This window comes from Phascolarctos cinereus, unplaced genomic scaffold (assembly GCF_003287225.1).
Source record: "Phascolarctos cinereus isolate Bilbo 61053 unplaced genomic scaffold, phaCin_HiC Scaffold_9;HRSCAF=440, whole genome shotgun sequence".
In the NCBI taxonomy this organism is placed as follows: domain Eukaryota; kingdom Metazoa; phylum Chordata; class Mammalia; order Diprotodontia; family Phascolarctidae; genus Phascolarctos; species Phascolarctos cinereus.
The window spans coordinates 52,914,025-52,941,971 of NW_027556402.1; the positions used below are offsets into that span (position 1 = coordinate 52,914,025).

A 27,947-nucleotide genomic window follows, 5' to 3' on the forward strand; every position below is an offset into this window, starting at 1 on the left:
ACCTGAATTCTAGTCACCTTTCTGATAAATACTGACTGTGGGAGTGACTGAGAAAGTCACTTAGACTCTCAGTGCTCTGAGCCAGAGGGGTCAAACACACCACTTTCAATAGCAACACTCCCTCAGTATGACCTGAACCAGATTGAAATGTCATTGGAAAATATTTAACAAAATATATAAAAATACAATGAAACATAGAAAATATCACATTTAAAACTAAGTCAATAGGTGGCTCATAAGGATCCTTTTATTAGGATCAGTTCTCCCCCTTCCCCCCCCCATTCCATTGCTCTAGGAAAGCATTTTAAGATTATAAAGTGCAAAGTACTAACCTGCATTGGTAAATGAGGGATGGGGCAGATATTTATTATGTACCTACTATGTACCAGATAGCATGCTATGTGCTTTACAAATATATATTATCTCATTTGATCCTCCTAACAACCCCATGAAATAGGTGTTATTATTTTACCCATTTTACAGTGAAGGAAACTGAGGCTGAGGTATGACTTTGCTAAGCTAAGTCACTTGCCTAGGGTCACACAGCTAGTAAGTGTCTGAGGATAGATTTCAACTTGTTTTTTTCTGACTCCAAGCCCAGGCTCTTAACTCCCTAAAGGGACTTTCCTCAGCCAGGAGTTACCTATACCAATGAAATCACAAGTCCTGTCCCTAACCCAATTAAACAAGGTGAAGTAAAGACTGAAGAGGAGTAATTTTCATCTAATAGATGACACTGAGCCATTGTGATGGGCTCATCATTGGAATGAGAGGATAGAAAAGCTCATCTTTGAGCTCTTTGGTTTTATAGAAAACTCATATTTGTCTCTTTCTGACTTCTGGCATCCAACTGATTTCTGTTGGCAAGGCCTATTGATACTACCTCCAATATGGCTCTAAAATCCATTCCTTCCTTTGCATTCCTGTTACCATAGTTCAAATCCAGTCCTTCCTTACTTTTTGCCAAAAAAAATTGTGATGTATTTCTAATTGGTCTTCCTGTTTCTTCTCTTTACCTTCTTCAATACACCTTTTAATCAAGGGAGGTAAATAGACCCCTGACAAAATAATCACCATAATGCATAGGTTGATATAATGACCATTCATGATTCCAAAGTACCAATGATGAAAACTGCTATCTATTATAGAGGTGATGGATTTGGGTACAGAATGTGACACCTATGTATCGATTGATTGATCAATCGATTAACATATGACTGTGTGTATTTGTGTACAATCTTTGGGGAGATTTATTTTGCTTGACTGAATATTTATAACAAGAAATTTATTTTCAAATGGACTGGGGAGTGGGAGGGAAATAAAAATACATTTCTGTTGATTTTTAAAAATACAGAGATGGAAATGCTACAGATATAAAATGTTGCATGCATGTTCAGACAAGGTCACTGCACACTTAACTGTTTTACTTTATTACAAGGGAGTTTTCATATAGGTAACTATAAAAGGTATTTGTAAATACATAATGTAAAAACAAAACACATCAATAAAACTGGAAGTATAAAAATAGGGGAAAATGCATAGGTCTGGCTATATCACTCCCCTGCTTTATGGCTCTCCACTTCCTGCTGAAAAAAAAAATATTCTACGTTCTGGCTCCAATCTATCTTTGCGGTCTTATTTACCACCATTTCCTACATCCTTCCCTATGTCTATCAGAGCATGGATCATGGATGTAGACCACAGATATCATCAGGTCCAGCACCCTCAGTTTACAGATGAGGATATAGAAGATCATCATGCATAAAATGATGGGATTGGATCAGATTATTTAAGTCCATCCAAGTTCTAGTCTTGTCATTCTAAGTTACGCTTAAAGATGATGCATGGTATAGTGGATAGAGGGCTAACGTGGGTCTATCACTTAACCTCTCATTGCTTTCCAGGCAGTCCTCCAAGACTGCAAATTGCAGAGCAGGGGCAAATCTGGAGTGGTAAAGGGAGTCCTTCAACTAGAACTCTCTATGCCAATGAATCACAGGTCCAGCCAAAAATTTTTTTAAAAATAGACGTGAGACATTGGAGAACCAGGGTTATTCAGTATTTCACAAAAGCCATAGGAATAAAGAGAATCAGGGAGGAGAAGGTGGGTAATAGCGTTGGAAGCAGCAGAGAGATCAGAGGACCACTAATAAAAAAGGTATCGGATTTGGCAATTAGCAGGTTGTTGATGACTTTTGTGAGAGCAGTTTTAGGTGAAGACTGCAAAGCCTTGAAGATTGGGAGGGTGGCAAGAAAATAGAGGCAGTGAATGTAGATGGTTTTGCAACTTTGACATTGTCATTGATGATACCTGCAGCAGGTGGATGTCAAGACTGAAGAAAGTTGGTTTGGGATTTGTTTTATTGTTGTTTTAAGGATAGAGGTGGGCAGCTAGGTGGCACAGTCGATAGAGCTCTTCCTGGATAGACTACTGGAGTCAAGAGAACCTGAGTTCAAATCCGGCCTCAGACACATAAGACTCACTAGCTGTGTGATTCTGGGCAAGTCACTTAATCCCAATCACCTCACAAAAAAAAAAAAACAGGAAAAAAAAGGAGACTTGAACATGTTTGTAGGGAGAATGGAAAGAGCCAATGAAGAGGGAAAGACTGAAGATGTGAAAAAGAGATAGGATCATTCCCAGGTGAAGTGGAAAGTTGGAGATCAGAGTTCTAAAACACCAGAGTTCTAATCTAGTTTCTGGTACTTACCTCGCTAAGCCTCAGTTTCCTTATTTGTAAAATGGGGGACTAATATTTGCACCATCTTCTTTGGTGGCTGTCCTGAGACTTTATAAGCCTGAAAGCTCTAGAGAAATATGATCTTTCATGTTTGATAGAGTGAATTATTAGCAGAAGACAGAGAGCACACAATGTAGGGACACATGTGGGAAGGAAGGAAAGCTACTCTTCACCTTGGTTAAGAAAAAAAGAGGATGAGTGAAAATGGAGAGATGTTGGTGGCAGGAGTTGAAGGAGCCCACATTAGGAAGAGCTTGGCTCTTTTTAGGAAAGTAGAACGTGAGGTGACCTATCGAAAGTATGAAGACGTGGATACAAGGATCTAAGACAATTCCAAAAGACTCAAGATGGAAAATGTTATGCACATCCAGAGAAAGAGCTAAGGAGTCTGAATGCAGACCAAAGCACACGATTTTCACTTTTCTTTTTTGTTTCTTCTTTCTCATGGTTTTTCCCTTTGGTTCTAATTCTTCTTTACAACATAACTGATGTGGAAATATGTTTCATATTATTTCATAATGTACATGTATAGCCTATACCAGATTGCATGCCATTTTAGGGAGGGAGGAGTGGAGGGAGGGGAGAAAAATCAAAATTTTATAGAACTGAATGTTGAAAACTAAAAACAAATAAATAAATAAAATTAAAATTAAAAAAGAAAGTATAAAGACATGGAAATAAGACTTGAGATGAGAATAGACAGTGTGTGACATGAAATAAACTGTGAAAATAAATTGAATGAAAAAGACAAAACAAAAGACTAAAGAGAAGACATTAAAGAGGATGAATCAAAACATTACACAGCCTTACAGATGGAGTGGAGAGAGTAGATGATTAAGGTTCATCAGGGCTGAGACTTAAAGGCAACAATTGCAAAAAAATAAAGCATGTGGGGAAAGTTAGTGCAAAATAATTCTGTTGTTAAAAGCTGTGCTGTACTTTCAGAACACTATGAGGCTTAATGGGTGTTTGTGAGCTAAGCCAGGGACCTACCCTCTGTATTCTTATGGGAAAATGAATTTTAAATTCTGAACATTCTACTTTACAATGAACTTTAGGGTTACAATCTATTTCTGAATTAGCGCAGGGGGCTTCCTGTACTTCCTTGCAACTATATTATAAATTCTTTGAGGGGAGGGAGCATTAATAATAGTAATAAAATAATAAATATGCATTTCTATTGTGCTTTAAGGTTTGCAAAGAGAAGAATTATAACAATTCTGTGAGGAAGATGGTGTGCACTGTTATTATTCCCATTGTAGAGATGAACAAATTGAGGGTCTGAGTGGTTGTGACTTACCTATAGTCACACAACTAGTAAAATGTGGTGGATTTGGAACCAGAGAACTTATATTCAAATCCAATCTCTCTCAATTTACTGCTTGTGTGACCTTGAGCAAGTCACTTAACCCTTCTAAACTTAAAATTTGAGATCTGTAACAACAATATATAATAGTGATATAATATAATAACAAGCCAGCATTCAGACGCAGGTTTCCCAACTCCTGCATTCATTCCTCTAGACCACAATGTGTTTGACTCTGTGCCTTGCTCAATAATATTTGTTGAAGAACTGATTTGTGGGCTGTCTGTTGATGGAACAAACAAGCAGAAAAAAATTGACCCAATCAGGCTTTCTGTTCCTTTTATTTTTTTCCCTCTTTCTAGCAAAGGTACTAATGATCAGTGAAATGTCCCAGAGGCAGCTAACCACCAAGAAACAAAGGATCCAGATAATCCATAGGGTTGAAAATTGGTAAGTAAATTACAGGATTAGCCAATTATCCCAAAACAACCAAGGACAGCTCCCCTCGACCCCTCCTGATAGATTTTTGGGTCAGCAATACAGCTGAGCTGTGAAGGGGTATAGGATCAGACAGATGGAAAAGAAAGCACAAGTGTGTATGTGGTTCTTGTAATCTTTTTTTTTTCACATATGAATATCTGATCTCATTTGAGAGTCAATTTCAAGCACTGTTTTGTTATCACTTATTCGGTATTATGCTTCTCCTTTCCTTTATTGGTATAGGTATGAAGAGCTGATTACTTGCAAAAGCTAATTGCTCTAATTGGACTCAATTGGAATCTTAATTTTAGAGTCCTCAACTTTACATGAAAATAGTTTTAAAGGAATTGAAGTATTGAAACACATAGCTCCCTACAACACAGATACAAATCTACTCTTTAAAAAGAAGTAGATTTTTTCATTTTAGTACTAGATCCTTGTATTCACAGCTGGAGCAGCATGACATAATTCATTCTTCTACCTCCATTTGATGAGAACAATAGGAAGCTACTTAAATTTGGGACTGGAAATGGTATTAATGGTTTGGATATTGTTTGGACTAGATAAATGAATGAACAAATGAATTAATGAATGAAAAGACCTTTATTAAGCATTTACTGTATGCCAGATATTGTGCTAAATGCTGGGGATACAAATCCAAAAAGCAAAATAGTCCCTGCCTTCAAGGAGCTTACATTCTAACAATGGAGAACACTACATATAAGGGAGCGATGTCTAGAGAGGGCAAAACTGAATCAAATTCCTTACCTTGGCATTTGAAGCCCTCCACAATTTAATTCTAATGTATCTTTGCAGTCATTAATTCTCCTTCATGTATACATTCCAACCAAACCATATTACTTATTGTGCCCTAGTCTCTTCCCCTTTTCTTATGTCTCCATGGCTTGATTCACACTTTCCCCCATACAACTTTATTGTTGCAGTGGGACACTATTGACTGTAGACAAAGATAAAGTCAAATTGTTGTCAGTCAACAAGCATTTATTAAACACAATATGTCACAGGCACTGTGCTAAGTGCTAAGAATACAAAGAAAGGTAAAAACAATCCCTGCCCTCAAGGAGCTTATACTCTAATGGGAAAGACAACTTTTAAAGAAATATATACATGTATATATGTGTGTGTGTGTGTGTGTGTATGTCTGTGTCTGTGTTTATACACATTAATGTATAGACACATACACATTTATACACATACATATATATACATACATATGTTTATGCATATGCGTATACATATACTGTGTGGATTGACAGTAATCATAGAGGATAAGGTTCTGCTCTAGTAGCTGAGGGCACCAGGGAAGGCTTCTTGTAGAAGGTGGGGCTTGAGCTGAGTCTTCAAAGAGGCCGGAATTTCTAGAGGATAAAGGTTAGGAGGGAGAATATTCCACACTTGGGGACAGTCAGTGCAAAGGCATGGAAATAAGTGATGGTGGTAGCTGTGCCAATGCTGATACTCCAGGTACTTCTTTATGCCAGCCACTCTGGTTTTTTTCTCTTCTCAAGACACTAAGTTCTATCTTGGCTTCATCCCTCTGTCTTTACTTTATTCAGAGAGAGGGCAGTGATCTCATCATGCTATCTACAATGTTTCTAGTCATAGAAGACTGCCTGTTGAACATTTTCACATGGAGACATCTTAAACTCAACATGCCTAAAGCTGAACCATTATCTTTCCCTCTCAACCCTCTCTTATTCCAAACTTCCCTATTTCTGTCAAAGGCATTGTCATCCTTCCACTGTCTCAGGTTTATAATCTCAGCAATATTTTTGATTCCTTACCTCACCCCACATATCTAATCAGTTGCCAGATCTTGTCATTTCTATCTTAACAATATCTCTTTCATCCAATCTCTTCTTTCTATGCAGTTACCACTTCAGCACGAGCTCTCATGACGTCTCATCCAGATTGTTACAAAAGCCTCCTTTTTGATCTCCCTGCCTTGAGCCTGTCCCATTTCCGGTCCATTCTACACTCTGCTGCTAAAGTAATTTCCTTAAGCACAGATCTGACAACATGACTTCACTACTCTATCAACTGCAATGCCATCTTATTGCCTCTAGAACAAAATATGAGCTCCTCTGCTTAACTTTTACAGCATTACACAACCTGATCTCAACCCACTTTTCCGTTGGACACTACCACCCCTCCCACATTCTGGGATCCATTGAAACTGGCCTTCTCTCTATGCTTAATTTATGACACCATGCCCCATTCTACCCATCTCTACATCCTTGTTGTGGTGATCCCTTATGCCTGGAATGCACTCTATCCTTGCCTCTGCCTCACAGAGTATGCTCTCTTCTTTTAGGGTGCATCACAGACATCTGCATAAAGCTCTTCCTGATCCCTCAAACTGCTAGTGTCCAAACTACTTTGTATTTAACTATCTTCTGTATATAAATATAAATATAGACTTATAGATAGATATAAAGATATGACATGAAAATAGACATAGAAATAGCCACATATGTAAGGTGTCCCAAAAGTCTTAGTGCTGTTTTAAGCTTTAATAGCCCTAATAAGCTTAAAATTGTACTGACTTTTGTCGTTATTCAGTCATTTGTCAGTCATGCCAATCCTTTGTGGCCCCATTTGGTGTTTTCTTGGCAAAGATACTGGAGTGGTTTGCCATTTCCTTCTCCAACTCATTTTACAGATAAGGAGATTGAGGCTTGCCTAGGGTCCCACAGCTAGTAAGTCTCTGAGGCCAGATTTGAACTTGGAAGATTTATCTTCCCAACTCCAGGCCTGGCATTCTATCCACTCTGCCACCTACTTTGCACATACTAAATGCTTAATAAATATTTTATTCATTCATTTGATTCACATTTGTTGGATTTGATTACATTTGATATTCAACATGGTTTTGTGGGGGAAATGCTTTTAATATGACTACAGAAGCTAGGTTTGAATCCTATTTTTGTCACCTACTACCTATGTAACATTGAGCAAATTCTCTCACTTCTTTGGGTCTATTTCTTTATCTGTGAGAGGAAGAAGCTATATTGGACTAGAGGCCTCAGTGCTCTTCTAGGTCTGTGATTTTATCCACTATCTTACCTAGTTTATGTTACTAATTCATTCTACATCTTCAGCTTGCCTTTGATTCCCAGAACAGAAGAGAAAGCTTTCCCATCTTCTCAAGTCTCATATAATTGTTCAATTCAAAATGAACCCATCAAGAAGAAGAATCTGACTTTTCTAAACTGCTATTAAAAACTTAATTATCACATCACTGCATGACACACTGGGAGAGAGACTAGGTCAAAGGGAATGGAATCTATGTGTACAGCTACTCTCTGCCCTCTTTGTGCATCACCACTGCCCTGGACTCTAGGTCCTGTGATGCACTCAGCAATAGTTTAACCTTGACAAGAATCTCCTAATTATCTACTTATCTGTTTAGCAGGATGAATGTTGATTCATACTCAGCAAATAGTAAGAAATACAGGTAGTGTCTGATTTGTATGAATAGTAAATCCTCAGAATGAATCCCCACATGTATTAAAATTTGCACTATTCACTAGCTCTAATAACATGATCACTCCATTCATTATTCACATTAATAGGGACCCAGCTAGACTATTTTCATTATTTCCTATCTATCTTATATATAGCTTGCTTTGCATGTATTTATTTGTGTGGTGTCTCCATTATTAGATTGTAAGCTCCTTGAGGGCAGGAACTAGCTTTTGCCTCTTTTTGTATCCCCAGAGCTCAGCACAGCGTGCGGCACATAGTAGACTCTTACTAAATGTTTATTGGTTGATTGATTGAATATGGGACAAAAATTTGTCAGTCTAGTTATTTTAGGGGTGTTTCTTTTCAGTCACAGAATATGATAACAAGAAGGGATCTTAGGGATCATGTAGTCCAGCTCCCTCGTTTACAAATTAGGAAACTGAAGTGCAAAGTGGGGAAGTGATTTAGCCAAGGACGCATTGTGAATTTCCAGCAAGGCTTCTGTGCAGGGTAAAGAAATTATCCTGTTCTTGAGTTCATCGAGCCAGGGTATGCTCCTTTGCTGCCCATGAAGTTGCAGAAAGAAAGTGTTTTCCAGATCTTCATTTTAAAATTAGTCTCTATCTTCTAAGGATGCTGTTTCTCACTGTGTTGATCACAGTGATTGAAAATGCATTGGCATCTATAACTCCAAATCTTAGTACCTCTCAAACTTGCTCTTCATTGTCAGATGACCAATGATATTATGGGGTCATGTCTTGACTTGAGCATGAATTGAATTGAAGTGAGGCACAAAGTCTGGCAGCGTCACTCTTCCAGAATCATCAAAGTCCATTGGCAGGGCAAAAGTCAAGATGACTGGTGATGACCTGGGGTACAGTGAATGACCTTGGCATCTTCAATGCCTGACCAAGCTCTAAGCTCTCCACAGTGCCTGCTTCAGCCGCTTTCATGGCTTTTGTAACAAATTGTCCTCATCTGCCCATTCGACCAGGAGAAGTCTTCACATCCTTGTGGCAAACATCCACCTAATTCATCAATGGGCTTGAAGCCTGTCTGCTACTGTCAACCTGGTTTAGTCTGTCTGCCAAGACGGCTTTACCAAGGTGCTGCTGCTGCACATGCTACGCCTTCTTGGAGGCACAGGTGAGAGTTGAATGCTAGGTGGACACCAAAGGTGGATGAGCAGCCCTGAAAAGGGCTTGACAAGCCCTCCTCCCTGAGCACCCCACACACCCCTTGAAGTATTCATATGTAGAATGCTGCATGAAGAACTCCACAATGAGTCATGAGAAGGGTAAGCTCAGTGCTCTTCTCATGACCAGGTCACTAGGTCCCTCAAGACCTATCTTCCAGGAGGCCTTTTCCAGTCCCTTCCTGCCCTTGAGGCAGCTTAGGTGGGGCATTGGATGGAGCATTGGGCCAAGAGTCAGGAAGACATAGGTTCAAATCTGGCCTCAGGCACTTAGTAGCTGTAGGACAAAAGGCAAGTCACTTAACCTTTGCCTGCCTCAGTTTCCTCAACTGTAAAAGGGACAGCATAATAGCACTTAAATCACAAGATTTGTAAGGATCAAATAAGATAATATGGCTCATTGTAGGTGGTTTCCTTTCCTACCTCCTTCCCTCTGAGATTATTTTCCATTATCTATCTATCTACCTAATATCTATATCTATCTATCAATCTATCTATCTATCTATCTATCTATCTATCCATCTATCTATATACCTCATATTTACTGCTCCCTATTTTTGCCCTTCTTTATATCTCCAGCAGAGTTCTCAACATCTAGTAAGTGCTCAATAAATATTTGCTGACTTACTGAATTTCAAGACTGGGATTATATGATTGCTTCCTGTAGTCTGTCAGAGCTAGAGAGCCTGATGCCTGTCTGTCCCTAAAAGTATCCAAATGCATGAATATGAATCGTAAAGAGGGTAGAGAAATCCAGAGTGTCTACTGCTTGCTGGGCCTCCTCACTTGGCTGCCGGCCCACCCTGGGGCTCTTTCCCTTCTGCTCTCTGCTTCTTCTGAGGTGTTCTCCCTCTGGAGTAGGCCCTGTGGTAATTTCACACTGTCCTCTAATAAAGTCCTCAGAGGCTGTCATGTATTTCCATGCATTGTCCCTATTATGTCTCCCTGCTTGAGCCTTGCGGATAATTGATGATGCTTTAGTTAATTATCTCCCCTCATCTCTTTTGTTCACCAGGTACCTCCGCCTTGAAGGGGATCCCTTTACTGAGAATCTGTGTCTTCTCCTGGGTAATTGATCACTCTGCACCCAGGGACACCCGATTCATAGTTGAGGAGGAGTAATCATCATGAATAATCAAAAAGCCGTGGCTGGGCTGCTGCGGGAGTGCAAAGGAGCCCTGGACACGCTCTCGTGGGGATCGGGGAAGGAAGACAAGAGACAGTATGAGCAGTGCCAAGGTGAGATGTGGGGGAAGGAGACCAGAAAGGAGTCCACTGGTTCCATGTTCTCAGCCGGTCCTTGCGTGATGCCTGTCCTCCTCCCTGCCCCATTTATCTGTCTTTGGCAGATGAGCAGTGAGAGATGGCTGGATTTCTGGGGCATGAATGGGACATGGGCTGCAGGCAGGCAGGGGAGGAAGCCCACTTTGTTGAAGTGAATTGCTGTCAGTTCCAATTTTAGGCTCCAGTAAACATGAGACCACAAGGAACCGTTTAGTTCAAGAGGAACAATGGCCCTAAGTTTGCTGCTGCACATAAATTTTAATTATTAAAAAAATGAACTTCTGAGTGGTGCCACTTCTTAAATAAAAAAGACAAACAGCAAGTAAACCTCAGTTTGAGCCTCTACTTGAAGATTTCTGGAGTTTGGGTTTATGTTTCATGCCCCCAGCCCAATCTCTCTTTTGAAGGGCATCAGTAGATTTATATACTAATGTCTTAATGACACAGAGATATGGAAGCAATCAATTCTAATACATAGCAAAAAAAAGTTGTATGTGGAATGAATGCCATGAAAACTCTTGGTTGTACCATTATTTTAGTTTGTGTTTAATTTTGTATTCTGAAAAAGTTTGTGGGAGAAAAGGTGTGATTTTAGATCAGAAAGTATAAAAAGTGACTCCCTACATATTCTCTCTCTAGTTATAAGAGTGACAATTCACTTTTAGTCTGGCTTGGTCTTTCTCTGATCCCATCGACATGACTGTGTCATTATCTCCTCATTCCTTCCTTTTCTTCCTTTCTTTTTTTTCTTTTGGGAGAATTTGATACTTTTTTTTTGTAAATAGAAAGACATGTTAGACTCACACTATATTCTTATTTTTGTTATTCTGCAATGGCTACAAAGTAGTGTGAGAGATTTGAAACATTATACATATGTATACTGATGTGTGTATAATGATTTAGGTACCTTTTTCTAATGCAAGATTCTTTTTCTCTTTTTATGTCTCAATTTTTTGTGACCTGCCTTTTGTGCTCTTTCAATATAACACGCTCTATCACCAGTCATTTGTCAACTTGAGTTAGCATGTCTCAGTCAGGAGTATTAATCAGGCCATTATCTAAAAACATGCTTATTGCTCTGGGATCTGTGTTTTCATACAAGCATCCCCTTGGCCATCACTGACAGGTCCCCTGGTCTTTTAAAAACAGACTGAGTAGCTGTCCGTGGTTCTCTCCATGGGCAGCATGTAATGTTCTGTCATTGATGGTGATGCCTTTTTTTTCTCCGTAGGACACTTTTCCTCCTTGTAACAAATTCTTTTAAACCTTGTGATCTCCTTTTAGGGGATACCCTGAACCCCTTAATCAGGTATTGCTTTTTCTTCTTCTCTTTCCTCTCAAATGCCACAGAATGGGAGAAATAATCAGTTTAGTTCCAGATAAGGCAAATCAACACTTTATAATGGTGAAATTAGACACGGCCCTTCAGGTAAGGAGCTTCAGGAAGCAGGCAATCAAAGGGCAAGGGGAGGCTGCTGCTTGTGCTGAAAACCACTGCCCTGGGCTGGTTGAATAGAATAAATGGAAAGAAGGAGCAAGCATCTCTACAGAGCCTGAGACAGTCTTCTTAATAACGGAGCACAATTGCCATGCGTGGACATGCCACTGGAGGGCATGGATTGGCGGGGAGGCTGGCTGGGCTCGCATGGCAGATCCCTTCTCCTCTGGCAGGTGGTTTCTGAACAGCCCTAGCAGGCGGATTGTGCTCACTGATTTCATCAAGCCTGCATGTGCAACAACAGAATGGCATTAGTACAGGGTCACTTATGGCAGCAGTTTGAGCCAAAGGGATTCTCTGAACACAAACACAGCCTTTTTTATTCCTCTTTTTCTGCCCTCCCCCCCAATTCCACTCTTTCCCTCCGATATTGTTCTTGTCAGCATGGGAGAGTCTCCCCAAAGAGATTTAAAAGGGGAAAAAAGGAACTGAAAGCCAAATACATAAGTGGAAAAGGCTTATTATGGGGATTTCCCCCCCCCCATTTTGGTATTTCCCATTGGACTTTGCTGATAAAGAACTTAGAGAAAGGTTGATATGGAGGAGGCTAGAATGAGATGGGTCCTGTCCCATGAAAATGTTTTTGTATTCTTCAAAACTACTCAGTAGTTCATAGGTGTGTGGCAATCATGTGCCATCTCAAATCACAGGTGTGTACCAAGTACTGTTACCTAACACTTGAGTCACCAAAAGAAGATTCTTAACAAAAAAGAAAGTCAGACCCACATTAGAAATATTTCCAGAAATTGATTGCAAAAAAAAATTGATGGCAGTGGTTTTCAAGTTTTTGGTTTTTTGTTTGGGTTTTTTTTTTATTTTTTTGCTCATAAGCCAGTATTCTTTTTCCTAAGGAACCCAGGCAGTCTGTATATTAAAGCTGGCAGCATTATGGGAGGCTTGTGCGTGTGCCTTTTCCTTCAATGAGACCAGCTGTTTTTGTTGAGTTTTTTTTTTCAGGTTCAAGGGTCTAATTTGCTTTGAGGTTGCTCTATACATGCAACAGGCAAGTTTTGTTCATACTATAGTTCCCATACTGCATGAGCTGGACAATTCATCTACAATAATGCAACATCCAAAATTTTGCAGCATATCTAGTGAAACCCAAGGCCCACTACGGTGCTTCGGTCCATCCTTTTCGAGAGCCACTCTTACATAGTATGTAAGACTCAGCTGTAAATGACTGCATACCCTAGATTTCATACCTTATTCAAAAGAAGCAAAGTAGATAAAAGGGGAGGGTGGTATAGCAATATATATATATATATATATATACACATATATAAATGTTATTTTCATACCAAGAAATCCAGGAATCAAAGAAGGAAAGTATAGAGGGACAAGGGAATATGCAATTACATAGTACCTACTATTTATCAGGCACCATTCTAATTGCTTTACAAATAGTATCTCATTTTATCTTCACAACAATCCTGCAAAGAAGGTGCTATTATTATGCCCCATTTTTCAGTTGAAGATACTGAGGCAAATGACTTGTTTAGGGTTACACAGCTACTAAGTGTCTAAGGCCAAATTTGAACTGAGGTCTTTCTGACTCTAGGCCCAGGGCTGTATCCCCTGTACCACCAGCTGCCTCTGTAGCAGAAGTGGAGAAAGTATTTCAGTAAAGATCAAAGGAGGAAAAAACAGGAGTAAGTTTGTCATTGGTATATACTACAGATCACCTGGACAAAAAAGATGGAATGGATTAGGCATCCAGAAAACAGATCACCGGCCTGGCATAGATACATGCAATGGTGGGCAGTGAGATGCTGGTAAATGTTTAACAAGTAGCTTTCCAGGAAGGGGTGTATGCACAACACAAATATTTATGTCTAGACATTCTACATTATTAACATTTTCCTTTCATTTTTTTAAGTCTAGACTATGGAGAAAATAGTAAATTAAGCCCCAATGTATAACTATTGCTGATTACTGAGACAGAAGTACTCACACGGAAAACTGGCTCTCAGGAATCAGTTTTTGAGAGCTCTAGAATGCATCTGGGGATGGAAAAATTGCATTTGCTTTGCCGAAAGCAGAACAACTAACAACTTCTTGACTTGCCCTAATAATAGTGGAAGAAGAAAACAAGGTGAAATTTTATTCTGCATCTAATTCTCAATCCCATGGAGGAACTGATTGTTAAAGTGAAAATAATGGCAAATACTGAGCAGGGTGGGGTGGGGGGATGGGAAATAACCACTTTACCGTAGGGTCGGTGATAGAGAATGAGAAGCAATCTAGGCATAATCTGACATGGACCTTATATTTTAGGAAAGCAGGTTTCAAAGAGTTCAGAGGAAAGATTGTAAGATCACATCAAGTGAAATGTTTCGGACCAAATCTGCCTAGGAGGGATGGAAGATGCTCAAGAATGAAATTCTGAAGAGACAAGGAAAAATGGAGTTTATGTGAAGAGACCAGTGTGGATGTACGGGGAACAAACAATTTAGATTTTTTTTAAAAAAATGTACTGAAGCTTGAAGCAAGGCCCAGGAATCAGTCCTATAAAAATAACGATAGGAATACTAAAGTTCTGAGTGAGCTAGGGCTAGTGAGAAAAACTAAAGACAATAAAAGGGTCTTGTTTTGAGAAAAAAATGAATCATCAGAAGGATAGGATCTTTGGTGGGGGTGGATGGAACAATGATAACTGACAACAGAAAGAAGGCAGGGTTCAATCTTAATTGTTTGTGTTTCCTCTGCAAAGGTTAATGACCTTTTACACTGTAAATAACAGAACAAAAATGACCACCCTGGAGCTAATATCCAAGACAAGTGAGGAGATAGTAAGAGGGCACTTAACTGCCTTTGATAAATTCAATTCACTGGACCTCATTGAACTGCATTCTGGGTCCTGAAAGAGCTGGTAGAAGTGATTGCTGAGCCACCGTCAGTGATACTTGAAAAACAGTGAAAGGAAGGAGAGGTCCTGCAATATTGTTGTTGATCAGTCCTGTCAGTCATGTCCAACTCTTTATGACCCCATTTGGAGTTCTCATGGAGTAGTTTGCCATTTCTTTCTCCAGCTCATTTTACAAATGAAGAAACTGAGGGGAAAAGGGTTAAGTGACTTGCCCAGGGTCACACGGCTAAGAAGTGTTTTTCAGTCATGTCCAACTCTTTGTGATCCCATTTGGGGTTTCCTTGGTAAAGATCCTGGAGTGGTTTGCCATTTCCTTCTCCAGATCATTTTACAGATGAGGAAACTGAGGCCAACAGGGTTCAGTGACTTGACACAGCTAGGAGGTGTCTGAGGCTGGATTTAAATTCAAGGGACTCCAGGCCTGGTGATCTATCCTCTGCACCACCTAACTGACTCCTAGCTGCCCATATTGAATTATTAATTCTCTTTAAACCTATCTATCCAACTGCAGTCCAGACATTATCTTTGCCAAGAAAACCCACAAAGAATCAGACACAACCGAAAAACAAAAGGTAGAGCAATGAACAGAGCACTGAGTCTATAGTCAGAAAGACCTGGGTTCAAATCCAGCCTCAGATACTTTTTAGCTGTGTGACCCCGGGCAAGTTGCTTAACCCCAGTCTGCCTCAGTTTCTTCAACTGTAAAAATGGGGATACTATTAATACCTCCCTCTCAGGGTTGTTGTGAGGATCAATTTAAATAATATTTGTAAAGTTCTTAGCACAGGGTAGACACTTAACAAATATTTGCTTCCCTTCCTTTGGCAACTCTGAGTCTCAGTTTCTCCATCTGTAAAATGAAAAGATTGAGCAAAATGATCTCCTACATCCTTCTTCCATCTCCCTGGCTCTGTCCCCCATCCCTGGAGCACCTTGGCTCCTCATTTCAGCCTCCTGGAATCCCCACTTTCTTTCGACACTTAAAATATTCCTTTGAGCTCTGGCTATACCTTCCAAATAGGAGACTTTTCCTGATTCCCTCAGCTGTTTAGTGGCCTCTTCTCCAAGGTTATCTTGTACCTACGTGGTCTTTTGTATATGTCTATACATGTTTTTTTGTCTCTCAATAGTATGTAAGCTTCTTGAAAGCAGGGACTGTTTCATTTTTATCTTTGTATCTATCTCCAGAGCCCACCACAGTGGCACATAGTCAATGCTTAAAAAATACTTTTGATGGATCAATTCTACACCACTCCCCAACCCCATCCTCTAATCCTATGACTATCTTCAGTTTTGATTACTCCCTTTCAAACCTGATTTGTGGATTTTTGGTCTTGGATTTCTTTTCTTTTTTCTTTTTCTTTTTTTTACTTTCTCTATCCTGACTCATTGTTAGTGAAAGTATGGAATACACTAGGTAAGAATGGGTCAGATGAGCAGGTTCATTCTCTCTCCTGCCCCTCTAGCCACTTGACCCCCACCCCCCACCCCATGCCATTCTGTTCCCCATTTGACAATGAAAATAATATTTCCGCCGTTCCTTTCTCTGGTTCTTCATGCAAAGGTAGTCACTGGAGTGCTTCGCTTCCTGCTAAAAACACTTTTTAATGCCTGAGTACCCCAATTTACCTGTAGGGCAGAGCAGAGGAAGGCAGCCCCTGACAGCTAGTTTCTCATTATTACTCTTTGAGTGAGAAACAACAGCTTGTAGCATGTAAGCAGAAGCTGAGAGGGAGGGGGGAGGTTGGTTTTTTCTAGCAGAGGTGCTTCATCATAGCACGAGTGACTGGGTTGCCTTTTCTTTGTCTGCAATTTCCTTACCTGAACTCTGACCTTTTCAGCTTCACTCCCCAGCGAGTTAAGGACCCTAATCCAAGAGGCCAAGGAAATGAAGTGGCCCTTCGTGCCAGAGAAGTGGCAGTACAAACAAGCCGTGGGGCCCGAAGACAAAACAAACCTGCAAGATGCGATCGGCGCCAGGCTGCATGAGTTACTGGTAGGGAGCTCCCACCACCTGTTCCTTTAAAACCCGCAAGTGTAACATTTTAGAGTCTAAAAAATGTCTCCCAAGATCAGATTTCTTGAAGCACAAGACGCCTCCGTCCCTTATGGTGGCTTTGCCAGATTTACTAATGAGAGGAAGTAGCTATTAGAAAAAGACTGGTCATCCGAAAGTCTGTCCGTGGGAAGCCTGAAACAACAGCTAAGGGAATCGTAGTCACAAAGCTCACCTACAACCAATTATAGCACAGCATTCATAGGTCCACTAAGACGCTAGAAATAGTAGGTTGGATTCTATTATTTCTCATATACTTTTGTTTCGTACTTCCCTCAATTTGACTATGGTTAAAAAAAAAATCCACAGTACTTTTAGAAGTGTTGTTGCTTTGGGGGCTAAGGGAAATTTAGCCTTTAACTTATGCCCTCCTATGCAAATACTAGCCAAGCTAACCCTGCTCGTGTTCTGAGACCAGGCTTACTCAGGGTGGTATGGCCATATACACGTTATCTCAAGTCTCAGTGTTACTTAATCCATACCTTCAGTGGTTCTTAGTCTCCTTTCCCCTTTTCCTTCCTCATCAGTGCAGGAAGCTGCCTCTTTATGAGTTCCAGAATGACCGACATGTTTATTCTTCAGTCATTGAACTCAGTTCTAGAAACTTCAATACGAACGTGGATGTATGATACTGGGGCACACTTATACCACTACTCTGGGTGATAGAAGGTTCCATTATCACACGTGAACTCAGAGTAACAGGGGACTGGCCAATGAGAATGCAGTCCTTGGAGCATGCACAATATCTTCTGCTTAATATCAATTATACCGAGACTTGATAAGCATGCTTCCAGAAATATATGATGTGATGGGGGAAAATGTCTCCACTTATGTGTGTATGCAGCTATCCTGTTTCCTGTTGGCTAAATCCACAGTGATAAAAAGGCTTCTACTTAATTGCTAAACTGGAATTATGTGTGAATTCAAAAGGCTTCGGTGGGGAAACTTAACCTCTCTCTCTCTCTCTCTTCTTGGCAGCATTTAAGGGAGGAAGAAGCAATGCCATATGCCTCTAGGTGTGAAGAGAGGCATTAGCTGTGGCCTGCAGCCACCAACTGCCTATCTCCCCACCTAAGCTGTCATGTGTCTGTGAACACATGGCACAGTTGTTTTTGTCTCTCTCATGTTTATTCCTCCTTACTCTTTAGGTGACTGGGTATTGAAGGTAGAATAAATAGACCAGGTCATAAACTCGTGAGCTTCAATGACTGGGGTGCATAGCAGTGTTTGCCGACTTGCTGAGGAGCCAGCTTGGGGTCAACTCGACCCAGCCCAGCAGTGACTTGATCTGGCAGCCAAGACACTGCATCTTACAAGCAAAGAAGTGATTCATCTATCGGCTGTGCCAGACCCAGAAGTGAACCTTCTGGGAGGAATGTTTAGTAGTAGCCAATTTATTTTTCAGTCCACTCTCCCCAGGGACTGAGGTGGCTCTTCTAACAAGGTGGTAGCCTGGTGCATTGAGTCTTCAATACTCATTCATCTAAGAGAAGGAAAATATTAACATGCACCAGCAATAAATAGCAGCATCATATTTACTAGCCTTCCTGATGACCAAGTGGGGAGGTAAATTAGGCCAAACAGCTGCCTCATCCCCTCTACCTGGAGGCTTACAGCAGGTCTTCCTCCATTGCTGGAAAGCCACCAGGGAGAGAGGGACCTTTATCTGTTCAAGTTGTTTTTTATTTACTCTCACTTCTAGTTTAACAGCCAATTAGGTGAAGGGAAATGGATACATAGGGATATGGATTACTACTGTGCTGAGCATTTTAAAAATATTATCTTACTTGATCCTCATAACAACCTGTTACTATCCTCATTTTACAGTTGGCAAAACTGAAGCAAATATAAGTTAAGTGACTTGCCCAGGATCATACAGTTAGTAAGTGTCTAATGCCACATGTAAACTGAGGTCTTGACTCCAGGCCCAGTGCCTCGATCCACTGTGCCACCTAGCTGCTTCTAGATTTTTCATCACCATGGAGTAAACTGACAGGAAACAGAGTAACTATGAATACTCTGAACCAGGGAAAGGTCCTTCCATTGTATCATGAATTTCTGGAAACAGATTCACTGAGCTTCTACATGAGTGATACCAGGAAGAACACACCCTGACCACTCTAAGGTCTATAAACCTGTTGTCCAGTCCCCCATTACATCAAGGCTCAGGAACTAGGGATGCCATTGAAAGTCCCAGCTTTGGCTGTTAGCTAAACTTCCTTGCTTTTTCCTGAATGCTTGTGAAAAGAAATGATGCTTGTCTTATGATGCTTTTCACACACACACACACACACACACACACACACACACACATTAAGCCAGAGATCAAGTCTTTGTAGCAACATTAGCATTATTATTCATTGTATCTGATTACACATGGTGTCAAACAAGGAGCAGTATACCACCAATAGGGCCTTGGCTACTAGAATGAGATCGAAGAAAAGTATACCAACATGGACAAAAAAGTACAGGATCATAGAGCTAGAGCCAGAAGGGGCTCCAGAGGCCATCTAACCCAACCCCTTCATTTTATAGATGAGCACATGACAGATAGCCTAATAGAAACACTAAGCCAAAATATGACAGCACAGCATACTGACATACAACTCCAATGAGATAGGCTCGGATACTAGAGAGAAAATGTCCAGATCAGATGGGCAGTGATGAAACAAACATTTCTTCTCTATCAATCCAGAAAGGTTTGATAGAAAAGTTAAGAATTTTAGGAAGTGTTTAAAAGAAGGGATGACGGCAGGTGATGGCAGAATACCCATGCAGATAGATGGGCCATTAATTAGACATTCATTGCTTGGGGCTTTGTCTCTCAGGAAGGGGTGGAGAGGTGGTCTATCACAATGTTATTCCCCATATTTTACTCATTCAATTCTATTCTTCTGGGACATATCTCTCCCTGTCATTGAGAGCTTGTGTTAACCTCAATCGAAAAGACATCAAGTTTTTTTTAAAGCTCACTAAATATGGGGCAAGTATGATTATTATAATCTGATTTGTGTACTTCATATTTTCAGAATACTCTTATAGTTATGCACCCATTATTCAACATCAGATTTCTCTCTTTATCCTAAATATCTGGCAAACAGACACTTCACGGCATTGAGAATTTAAAATTTTGATACCCAGCTCATGAGGTCAGTTATTGGCATCTTCAAGAATTTGGAGTATTAGATCTACATTTATCTTTAATAATATACTTACTCTGGGTGCATTCTGAGCATCAGTTTATATTTGCTTATTCAGTGAGCTATAATTGTTTTAAGGTGTACATACTTTGCAAAGACCCTTCAGGTCTTTCTCTTTTGTGTAGCTCCCTGGTGTATAGTTGCTAAAAAAAACCAAAACGAAACCCTGTGTTATAAATAATGACAACTCTAGCACTTTAAGAGGAAGTCAGACCCAGCAACTTTTAATCTAGGCTACTAATATTATTTCAGTTAGTTCAAAAACAAAACAAAAACCCAACCACAGTCATTGTTATACATCTGTGCATGTGTGTGCGAGAGAGAGAGAGAGACAGACAGACAGACAGACAGACAGAGACAGAGAAGAGAGAGAGAGAGTATACTTTGTTTGAGGCTGCTATGCTGCTCGTTTCTAAGTGAAACTTCACTGAAACTGGACAGCTAAGCTTTCATGATTGGTTTCACTCTGTGACTTAGTTTATGTGTTTTCCTATTCCTTCTCAGAGTCTTCCTTCTCTTCTTCCCCACCAACGAGTTCATTTTTCATATGCAAGTGTGAGAATTGTTTGGTTTTTTTTTTAATGCTTCAAAACAATCCTATCCCATAATAAGTTCCCACTTCATTCAAGGTGAGGGAGTAACCACGGCGCTTTTGGGATATAAACTCTGTGTCTTTAACTTGCTCCATTGATTAAAAATGAAGGCAAAGAATAGCAGAGCTGAGAAAAAGCAAGCTATAAACATACGTTTTTCCATGCTATAGCACATGTAGGATTGGGGAAACCAATAATTTTAATTACTCCAGATCAAACAGAATATTTATATTCCTTCTATATTTTGCTTCTTTTTTTTTTCTCTCCTATCCTCACCATTCCCTCCCCTTCCTTTTTCCCTTTGGTGTGCGGCCTCGGACAGAAATTTATGGCAGAGGCCAACCTCCTTTACAATACACACAAAGCTTGAGAGAGTTGTCTGCTCTCTCCCAGAAAAAACACCTGCAGTAAGCTCTCCAAGAAACCTGGATAGATGGGAGATTAATGTGGCTGTAATAGCAGAGCAGTGTTTTGGGTATTATGCCCTCTCCCCAGGTAGATGGGCCTTTTCCGAGATGATACCAATTATTTATTGCTGAAACATCTGTTGATAACTGCAGCTGCCCATGTCAAACAAAGCATATCGTGGGGTCACAGGCTCTAGGGACCGAAAAACTCTCCCTCACGCTAGTTTTAGGCCATTCACCGACACCTCCCCCCCCTCCAAGTCCATGGGTTACCATCTCTTTAATGTTTCATCCTGCCGGCCAAAATACTTTGTAAACACAGCACTGCTTTGCCCCGTGGGCTTTGAAGTATTATTTCATCTCCGTTGGTAATTTATATTCCAGGGCTATTGTACTGCAGGGGAAAAAAGAGGGAAACCTTTTTTTGTTTTCCATTTATTGTAGATCTCCTGACACTTTGACCTGTATTATTAGTATTAGTCAAGAAAGGGGATTTTCTCTCTCTCTCTTTAAAAATAAAATAAAATAAAATTTCAAGGGAAAGCAAGAACTCCTTCAGCCCTTTTGACGAGAAACAGTGTTTACAATTTGATAGAAAAAAAAGATGAAAAGCATGAGCAACTTTTTTCAAGTGTTAGAGCGAAGAGAGTTCCAGCCTGTGAAAGAAAACAGTAAGAGCCGCATAAATATTATTCAGCAAAACCTTTGATGGTGATCCTCAAAACCTATCAGAAGCATCTAGTTTCATGTTGGTTTTGCTCACTTTTGAATGGATGGAGTTGGGCTCTGGCTCCTGAAGCCTGGCTTTGTCAGTGGGCATGAGCGCTCACTGACAGTAATCTGAGAAAGAATATTGTCTTTTTTGTGGAGTTCCTCCCCCCACCCTTATTTTTTTTTTTAGTAATATTAACTTTTAAAATTATGGAAAAAAAAACCAGATGTGAAAAAGCTGAAATCTGTTTAAAAAATACAGAACAAGGGGAGATAATTTAGTTTGTAGCTCTGAGAGCATTTATTGAATAAGCATTGAGATGGTTCAGATTGTGTTAGATTGGAAAGTAAGGCTAGGGGACCAGGAGCCTATGTATGGTAGAACAGAGAGAAAGCAGTATTGGGATTCATAGAAATTGGATTCTAGTCCTGATTCTAGTATTTATTAATAGCTACCATTTAAAAATAATCATAATTATACATTACACTGTTGTAAACTATTATAATTATGTTATAATTATAATATTATATTGTCATTTTTTATTTTATTAACTGCATGATGATGAGAAAATCGCTTCACTTCTCTGATCCTCAGATTCCTTCTATAAAATGAGGATTACAGTATTGTGCTGCCTCCATTATAAGGGGTGTTGGAGGATTGAATGAGATACCATGAGCAAAACACTCCATAAACCTTAAAGCCCTATATAAATGACTGTGATTATTATGAGTGCAAGTCCATTTGGGGGTTCTGTTGGTAGATGGTGGGATTGGATTCTTCCTGATAGCTCCTCTACTTTATTCTTCTTGCCCACCCCACCCCCACCCCAGCCAATACAAAGCTGAATTCAGTTTGGGAATGGTGGTTGCTTTTCATAGGCTTTAAAGAGACTCAACTGGAAATTTTTACTAAAAAAACAAGAGGAAAAGATTATTGCCCAAAGATGTGCAACAGATAGATAGATGTAGGTAGAAGTACATAGATATGCACACATATATGTGTGTATATATATACACATATACTTTCATATATACACATACACGCACACACATACATATATATGTATGTGTGTGCGTGTGTGTGTGTGTGTGTGTGTATTACTGGAAGGAAATTCATGGTAGGAGCCTTTTTCTAACTCCTTGACTTATATAGTTATGAAAGTTGTACTCTTATTGTCTGCCAAGAATATTAGTTTCATACTTACATGCTTAGACCTCAGTTTCCTCATCTGTGAAGTGAAGTGGGCAAGCTAGCTAACTGTTACATCCCTTCCAGCTATGAGGCTATGAGCCTGGGGCTGGAGAGGAGGGAAGGGGAGGGAGGAGAAATCAAATGTTTTTCCATTTTCCTGGTAGCAACTTAAGAAAACAATGCACTGTGAATGACTGAAGTTTGGAGTTAACTGGTCAACAAACATTCATTCATTCATTAAGGGCTTACTATGTGCCTAAGTGCTAGGGGAAGGAAGGAAGGAAGGAAGGAAGGAAGGAAGGAAGGAAGGAAGGAAGGAAGGAAGGAAGGAAGGAAGGAAGGAAGGAAGGAAGGAAGGAAGGAAGGAGGAAGGAAGGAATTTTTTTCCTCCTGTTTAGCCCAAGCCCCAGCAATTTACTCATTTTTTAAAAAATTTTATAGTGATCAAAATAAGTTTCTTAAGCAGCAAAGAATTAGAAAATAATCAGATGTGTATTAATCCAAAATCACTGTAAGAGTGTGGTAAAATATTGAAGCAGCTAAAACATGTAATGTGGGGTGTCTGGGAGTGGAGAAGCCAGAGAAAAAAACCACCAGCAAATGATAACTCAAGTATGAGGTTATTATAGAACAAAAGTCCAAACTTGAGAAAAGCAAATGTGCAGCGGTGCAAATTGAACGCTGAAGGGTCGCGTCTGAGAAGCAATAATAAAGTACACTCAGGAAGCAGATTGAGAGGGAAGGTGCTCTTGAAATAAATACAGAAACACTGAATATACATAACCGGTGGAGGTAATTAAACCATTCACATGCAAGTCTTCACGTCAGGAGAAGAGAATACAGAAGTGGCAGCAGGTACATTTTACACTTAGGTTTCTTCTCTGTGACTGGTTTTCCTGAATGGGTCATTTATCTCTGAATACCTCCTCTTGAACTTTAATAGTAGAAATTTCCTTAATTGGCTGAAAAATGAGAGGCAGTCACAAACAATGCACCTTTTTCCTACAGTGTTCATTCAGGTTGAATATTTTACTCTTGAGTTTCTGGTGGAAAATCCTCTGCAATCCCCAAGACATTGAATTTTAGAGCTAAAACTAATCTCAGACATCATCTGATCCTATCCCCTTATTTTACAGATGAGAAAAGAGTGACATCTTGGCTTGCTAACAATGAGGATCTGCATTTCAAAGCATTTCCAAACTTCCAAGATTTGAGATCACTCATTTAATATTTATTGAAAGCCTCATCACTAAGGATATACAAATGAAGACAAATTCCCTGCCTATGAAAAGCATATAGCCTATGGAGTATAGAAAGCCTGAAATTTTTGCTACAAATCTGTTACAAATTCCTGTCTATATTATGCATGTATGTCAACAGCCAACTTGGAGTATTTTGCTATTGGATTTTAACCAGGAAAAATTTCAGTCTTTCTATAGGAGAAATGTCAGGTCAATTACACAAACACATACATAGAAATATTAAGCCTGTTAAAAATCCATAAACTCACAGATACAGATGAATGTATATAATATTGGTATGCTATGTGTATTTACATAGAGTATGTATATATGTTTGTGGATATAAGCATATATAAGGGGTAACTAGGTGGTACAGTGGATAGACCATTGTACCTGGGGTCAGGAATATAAGTTTAAATCAGGCCTCAGACACTTACTAGCTGTGTAACTGCAGGCAAGTCACTTAACCTCTATTTGCCTCACTTACCTCATCTATAAAATGGAGCCCTGCTAGAGAAGGAAATGGCAAACCACTATACTATCTTTGCCAAGAAAACCCCAAATTGAGTCATGAAGAGTTAGGCATGACTAAATAACAACAAAAATATGTGTGTGTATACATACATATATACATACGTATACATATATGTATATATACATATATATGTATACATACATACACACACACATTTGAACCCAGGTTTTTCTGACTGCACTCTAATTATGCTATGCTACCTTTCATATACCTTACACATATATCCTACCTATCAATACATACTCTACATGTGTGTATGTCTGTATATATGTGTATATGTACACATATACATACACACACACATATATATGAATATATATGTGTGTGTATATATGTATATATATGTGTGTATATATATATATATATCATTGGTGCTAAATGAAGTAAGGCTGGGAAGAATTCTAGATCTGAGCAGTTTCAAATGAAGGGAAAAACATGATTTCATAGGAAAGAAGAAATGTTCTATGAAAAAAAGCCAGATAGTAATGGAGCCAGATGTGTTGAATGATAAGATTTGCCAGATAGTAATGCAGAACGTGACAAGGGTTTATCGGGGACAAAGGCAATTGGATAAAAATGTGTCAATTTATAAGGGAATAGACATACAGGAACAGGAATTTTACTTTGATTCAAGCAGTAATTCAAAGAAGGCTTCCAAGAAGGAGAAGGAAATTACTCTTAGAAAGATGATCCTTATTTCATTCCTATTATATATCAGAGTGGGGGAGATATTCAGAGAAATGACTGAGCAGAGGACTGTGGTAAGCCAGTAAGCACTTGCTTAGGACAAATGCTAGGGTTGATGGAATGGAAAGTAGTTTATATTCTCAAGCTGCCATCCATAATTATTATACTAAATATTTTAAGACTTTGTACCATCTTTGCCCTCATCATTGCCAATACCTATTCCACCAATGAATCAACCCACAAGAATTTAGTAAGTGCCTACTATGTGGGCTCATCACTATCAATACCTACTCCACCAACAAATATTTAGTAGATGTCTTCTATGTGCCAAGCACTGTGCAGTGTGCTGAGGATATTACAAAAAAAAAAACCCAAAACCCGTCTCTACCCTTAAAGAGCTTACCTTTCTGCCAGAGGAAACAACACATACATATCTAGGTATACATAATATAGTTTTGGGGGATGAAGAGGGAGACTAAAAGCTTGGGAGTGGCAGGAAAGACTTCATCAGGAAAAGCCTGCACTTGAGCTGAACCTTGCATAAACTAGGGATTCTAAGAAGAAGTGGTAAGGAGAAAGAGCATTCCAGGCATGGTGAATAGCCAATAAGAAGGCAGGAAGCTGGGAGATAGAGTGTTGTGTATGAAGTCCCAAAAGAAGGCCATGTTGACTGAACCACAGTGTACACGAAGAGGACTAATCTGGTGAAGGGCTCTAAATGCCATCAGAGAGTGTAGATTCCAACCCATTCACACCTAATTCTATGTGACTCTTGTCCATGACCTTCTACAAACCCTCCTTAATGGGTCCACCAGAGGCGAGGCTAGGGGCCTTCCTCTAGCTCTCTTGACTTTTCCTCAATGATTTGGGAGCATGCTGGCTGCCCATCAGTCATTCCTTGCCCTTGCTCATTTTCTGTCTTTTGGATATTGTCCTTTATGCTATTTATCCTTTATTGGTAATGGCTGTGGCTTACACCCAAAATGTGCTTCTCTGTGGCCCTTTGGGTGACCCTCAACTTAAATTCTTGAGGATCACAAGGTATTCTATGGCTCACAGCCATATAGTATTAGTAGAAGAATGTTGAGATATATGTGTGTGTGTGTGTGTGTGTGTGTGTGAAATGCATTTTTAAAATTAGCCTTTGTTTCAAGGAGATGCTGAAGCATGATTAAAGCATAACCCAATTTCCCAAAGGAAGTATAGCCCACTCCCCTCCTCCTCTTAGTCAATTCTGAGCCCATCCACAGTTTGAAATAACTTTTCTCCCAAAACCCTCTGATGATTATCAAAAGAGGCATAAAATGGGCAAAGATATGCTCTCTTAAGAAGGAGTTTAGCAGTGTCTTGAAGGATGTCTAATGCAGAGGTCAGTCCTTGTCTATGATAGTCCTCTCGATTCTCCTATTTGTGAATAATTATTATAAAAATAACTGGCATTTATGTAGCACTTAAAGATTGCAAAGCACTTTACAAATACTATCTCACTGATCCTCCTAACAACTCTATGGGGTAGCTGCTATTATTATCTTCGTTTTATAAATGAAGAACCTGTGGCAGGTGAAGTTTAAGTGACTTAATCAGTGTCTGAGGCTGCATTTGAACTCGGGTCAGGTACAGAGCGCTATCCACTGGGTCACCTAGCTGGATGCCATTGTGCTGCTTATATCCAGCCACAGAACTCTTCAGATGCTCCTGATGGAGAATCCATCCATCCAGGAGATCCCTTGGTAGGGTTAGCTCCAATTGTGTATTTAGGAAATGCCAGGTAGATGAAGAGTTCCTATTAATAATAGCCAGTATTTACATAGTGGGGGGTTCTTTTTTTTTTTTTTTTTAGGAATAGCTTTACACAAGTTATTTCATTGAATCTTTACAACAACCCTGGGAGACAGATGCTATTATTATCCCCATTTGATAATTGAGAAAACTGAGGAAAACAAAGGCTTAAGTGATTTGCCCAGGGTTACACAGCTAGCAAAGTGTCTGGGGCCAGATTTTTTTTTAGTTTACTTTTTTATTTATAGGCAATTGGGGTTAAGTGACTTGCCCAGGGTCACACAGCTAGTAAGTGTCAAGTGCTTGGTCTGAGGTCGGATTTGAACTCAGGTCCCCCTGACTTCAGGGCCCATGCTTTATCCACTGCACCACCTAGCTGCTCCTCTGGGGCCAGATTTGAGCTCCAGTCTTCCTGACTCAACCCTGCACTCTATCCATATGATTACCAGTCAGTCAACAAACATTCATTAAGTGCTTATATGTGCCAGGCACCATATAAATGCTGAGATTACAAATATAAGCAAAAAAAAAAGTAGTCCCTGCCCTCCAGCAGCTTACAGTCTAATGAGGAAGGCAACTCATTGAAGGAAAATGAAAAGGGTAGCAAGAGTGGGAGTGGGTTGGGACATGGCAGCAGTCAGAAAAATAACCGATAGAGTTTTTCCATCAGTAAAGTAAAATTTTCAA

General features: G+C 39.7%; 1 protein-coding gene across 3 annotated transcripts in view; it reads left to right on the forward strand.

Annotated features, from left to right (window-relative positions):
- Positions 1–27,947, forward strand: part of ALPK1 (alpha kinase 1) — a 163,928-nt gene that overhangs the window by 80,782 nt on the left and 55,199 nt on the right. Inside the window, exons 3-5 of one of the 3 annotated variants that reach the window (XM_021001378.2) lie at positions 4,410–4,497; positions 10,227–10,450; positions 16,701–16,855. In XM_021001378.2, the coding sequence (XP_020857037.1) occupies positions 10,339–10,450; positions 16,701–16,855 (267 nt within the window). In that variant the 5' untranslated portion in view covers positions 4,410–4,497; positions 10,227–10,338. Of the gene's footprint in view, positions 1–4,409; positions 4,498–10,226; positions 10,451–16,494; positions 16,574–16,700; positions 16,856–27,947 lie in introns of those variants that run through there. The other 2 variants (XM_021001379.2, XM_021001381.1) reach the window with 2 other exon arrangements.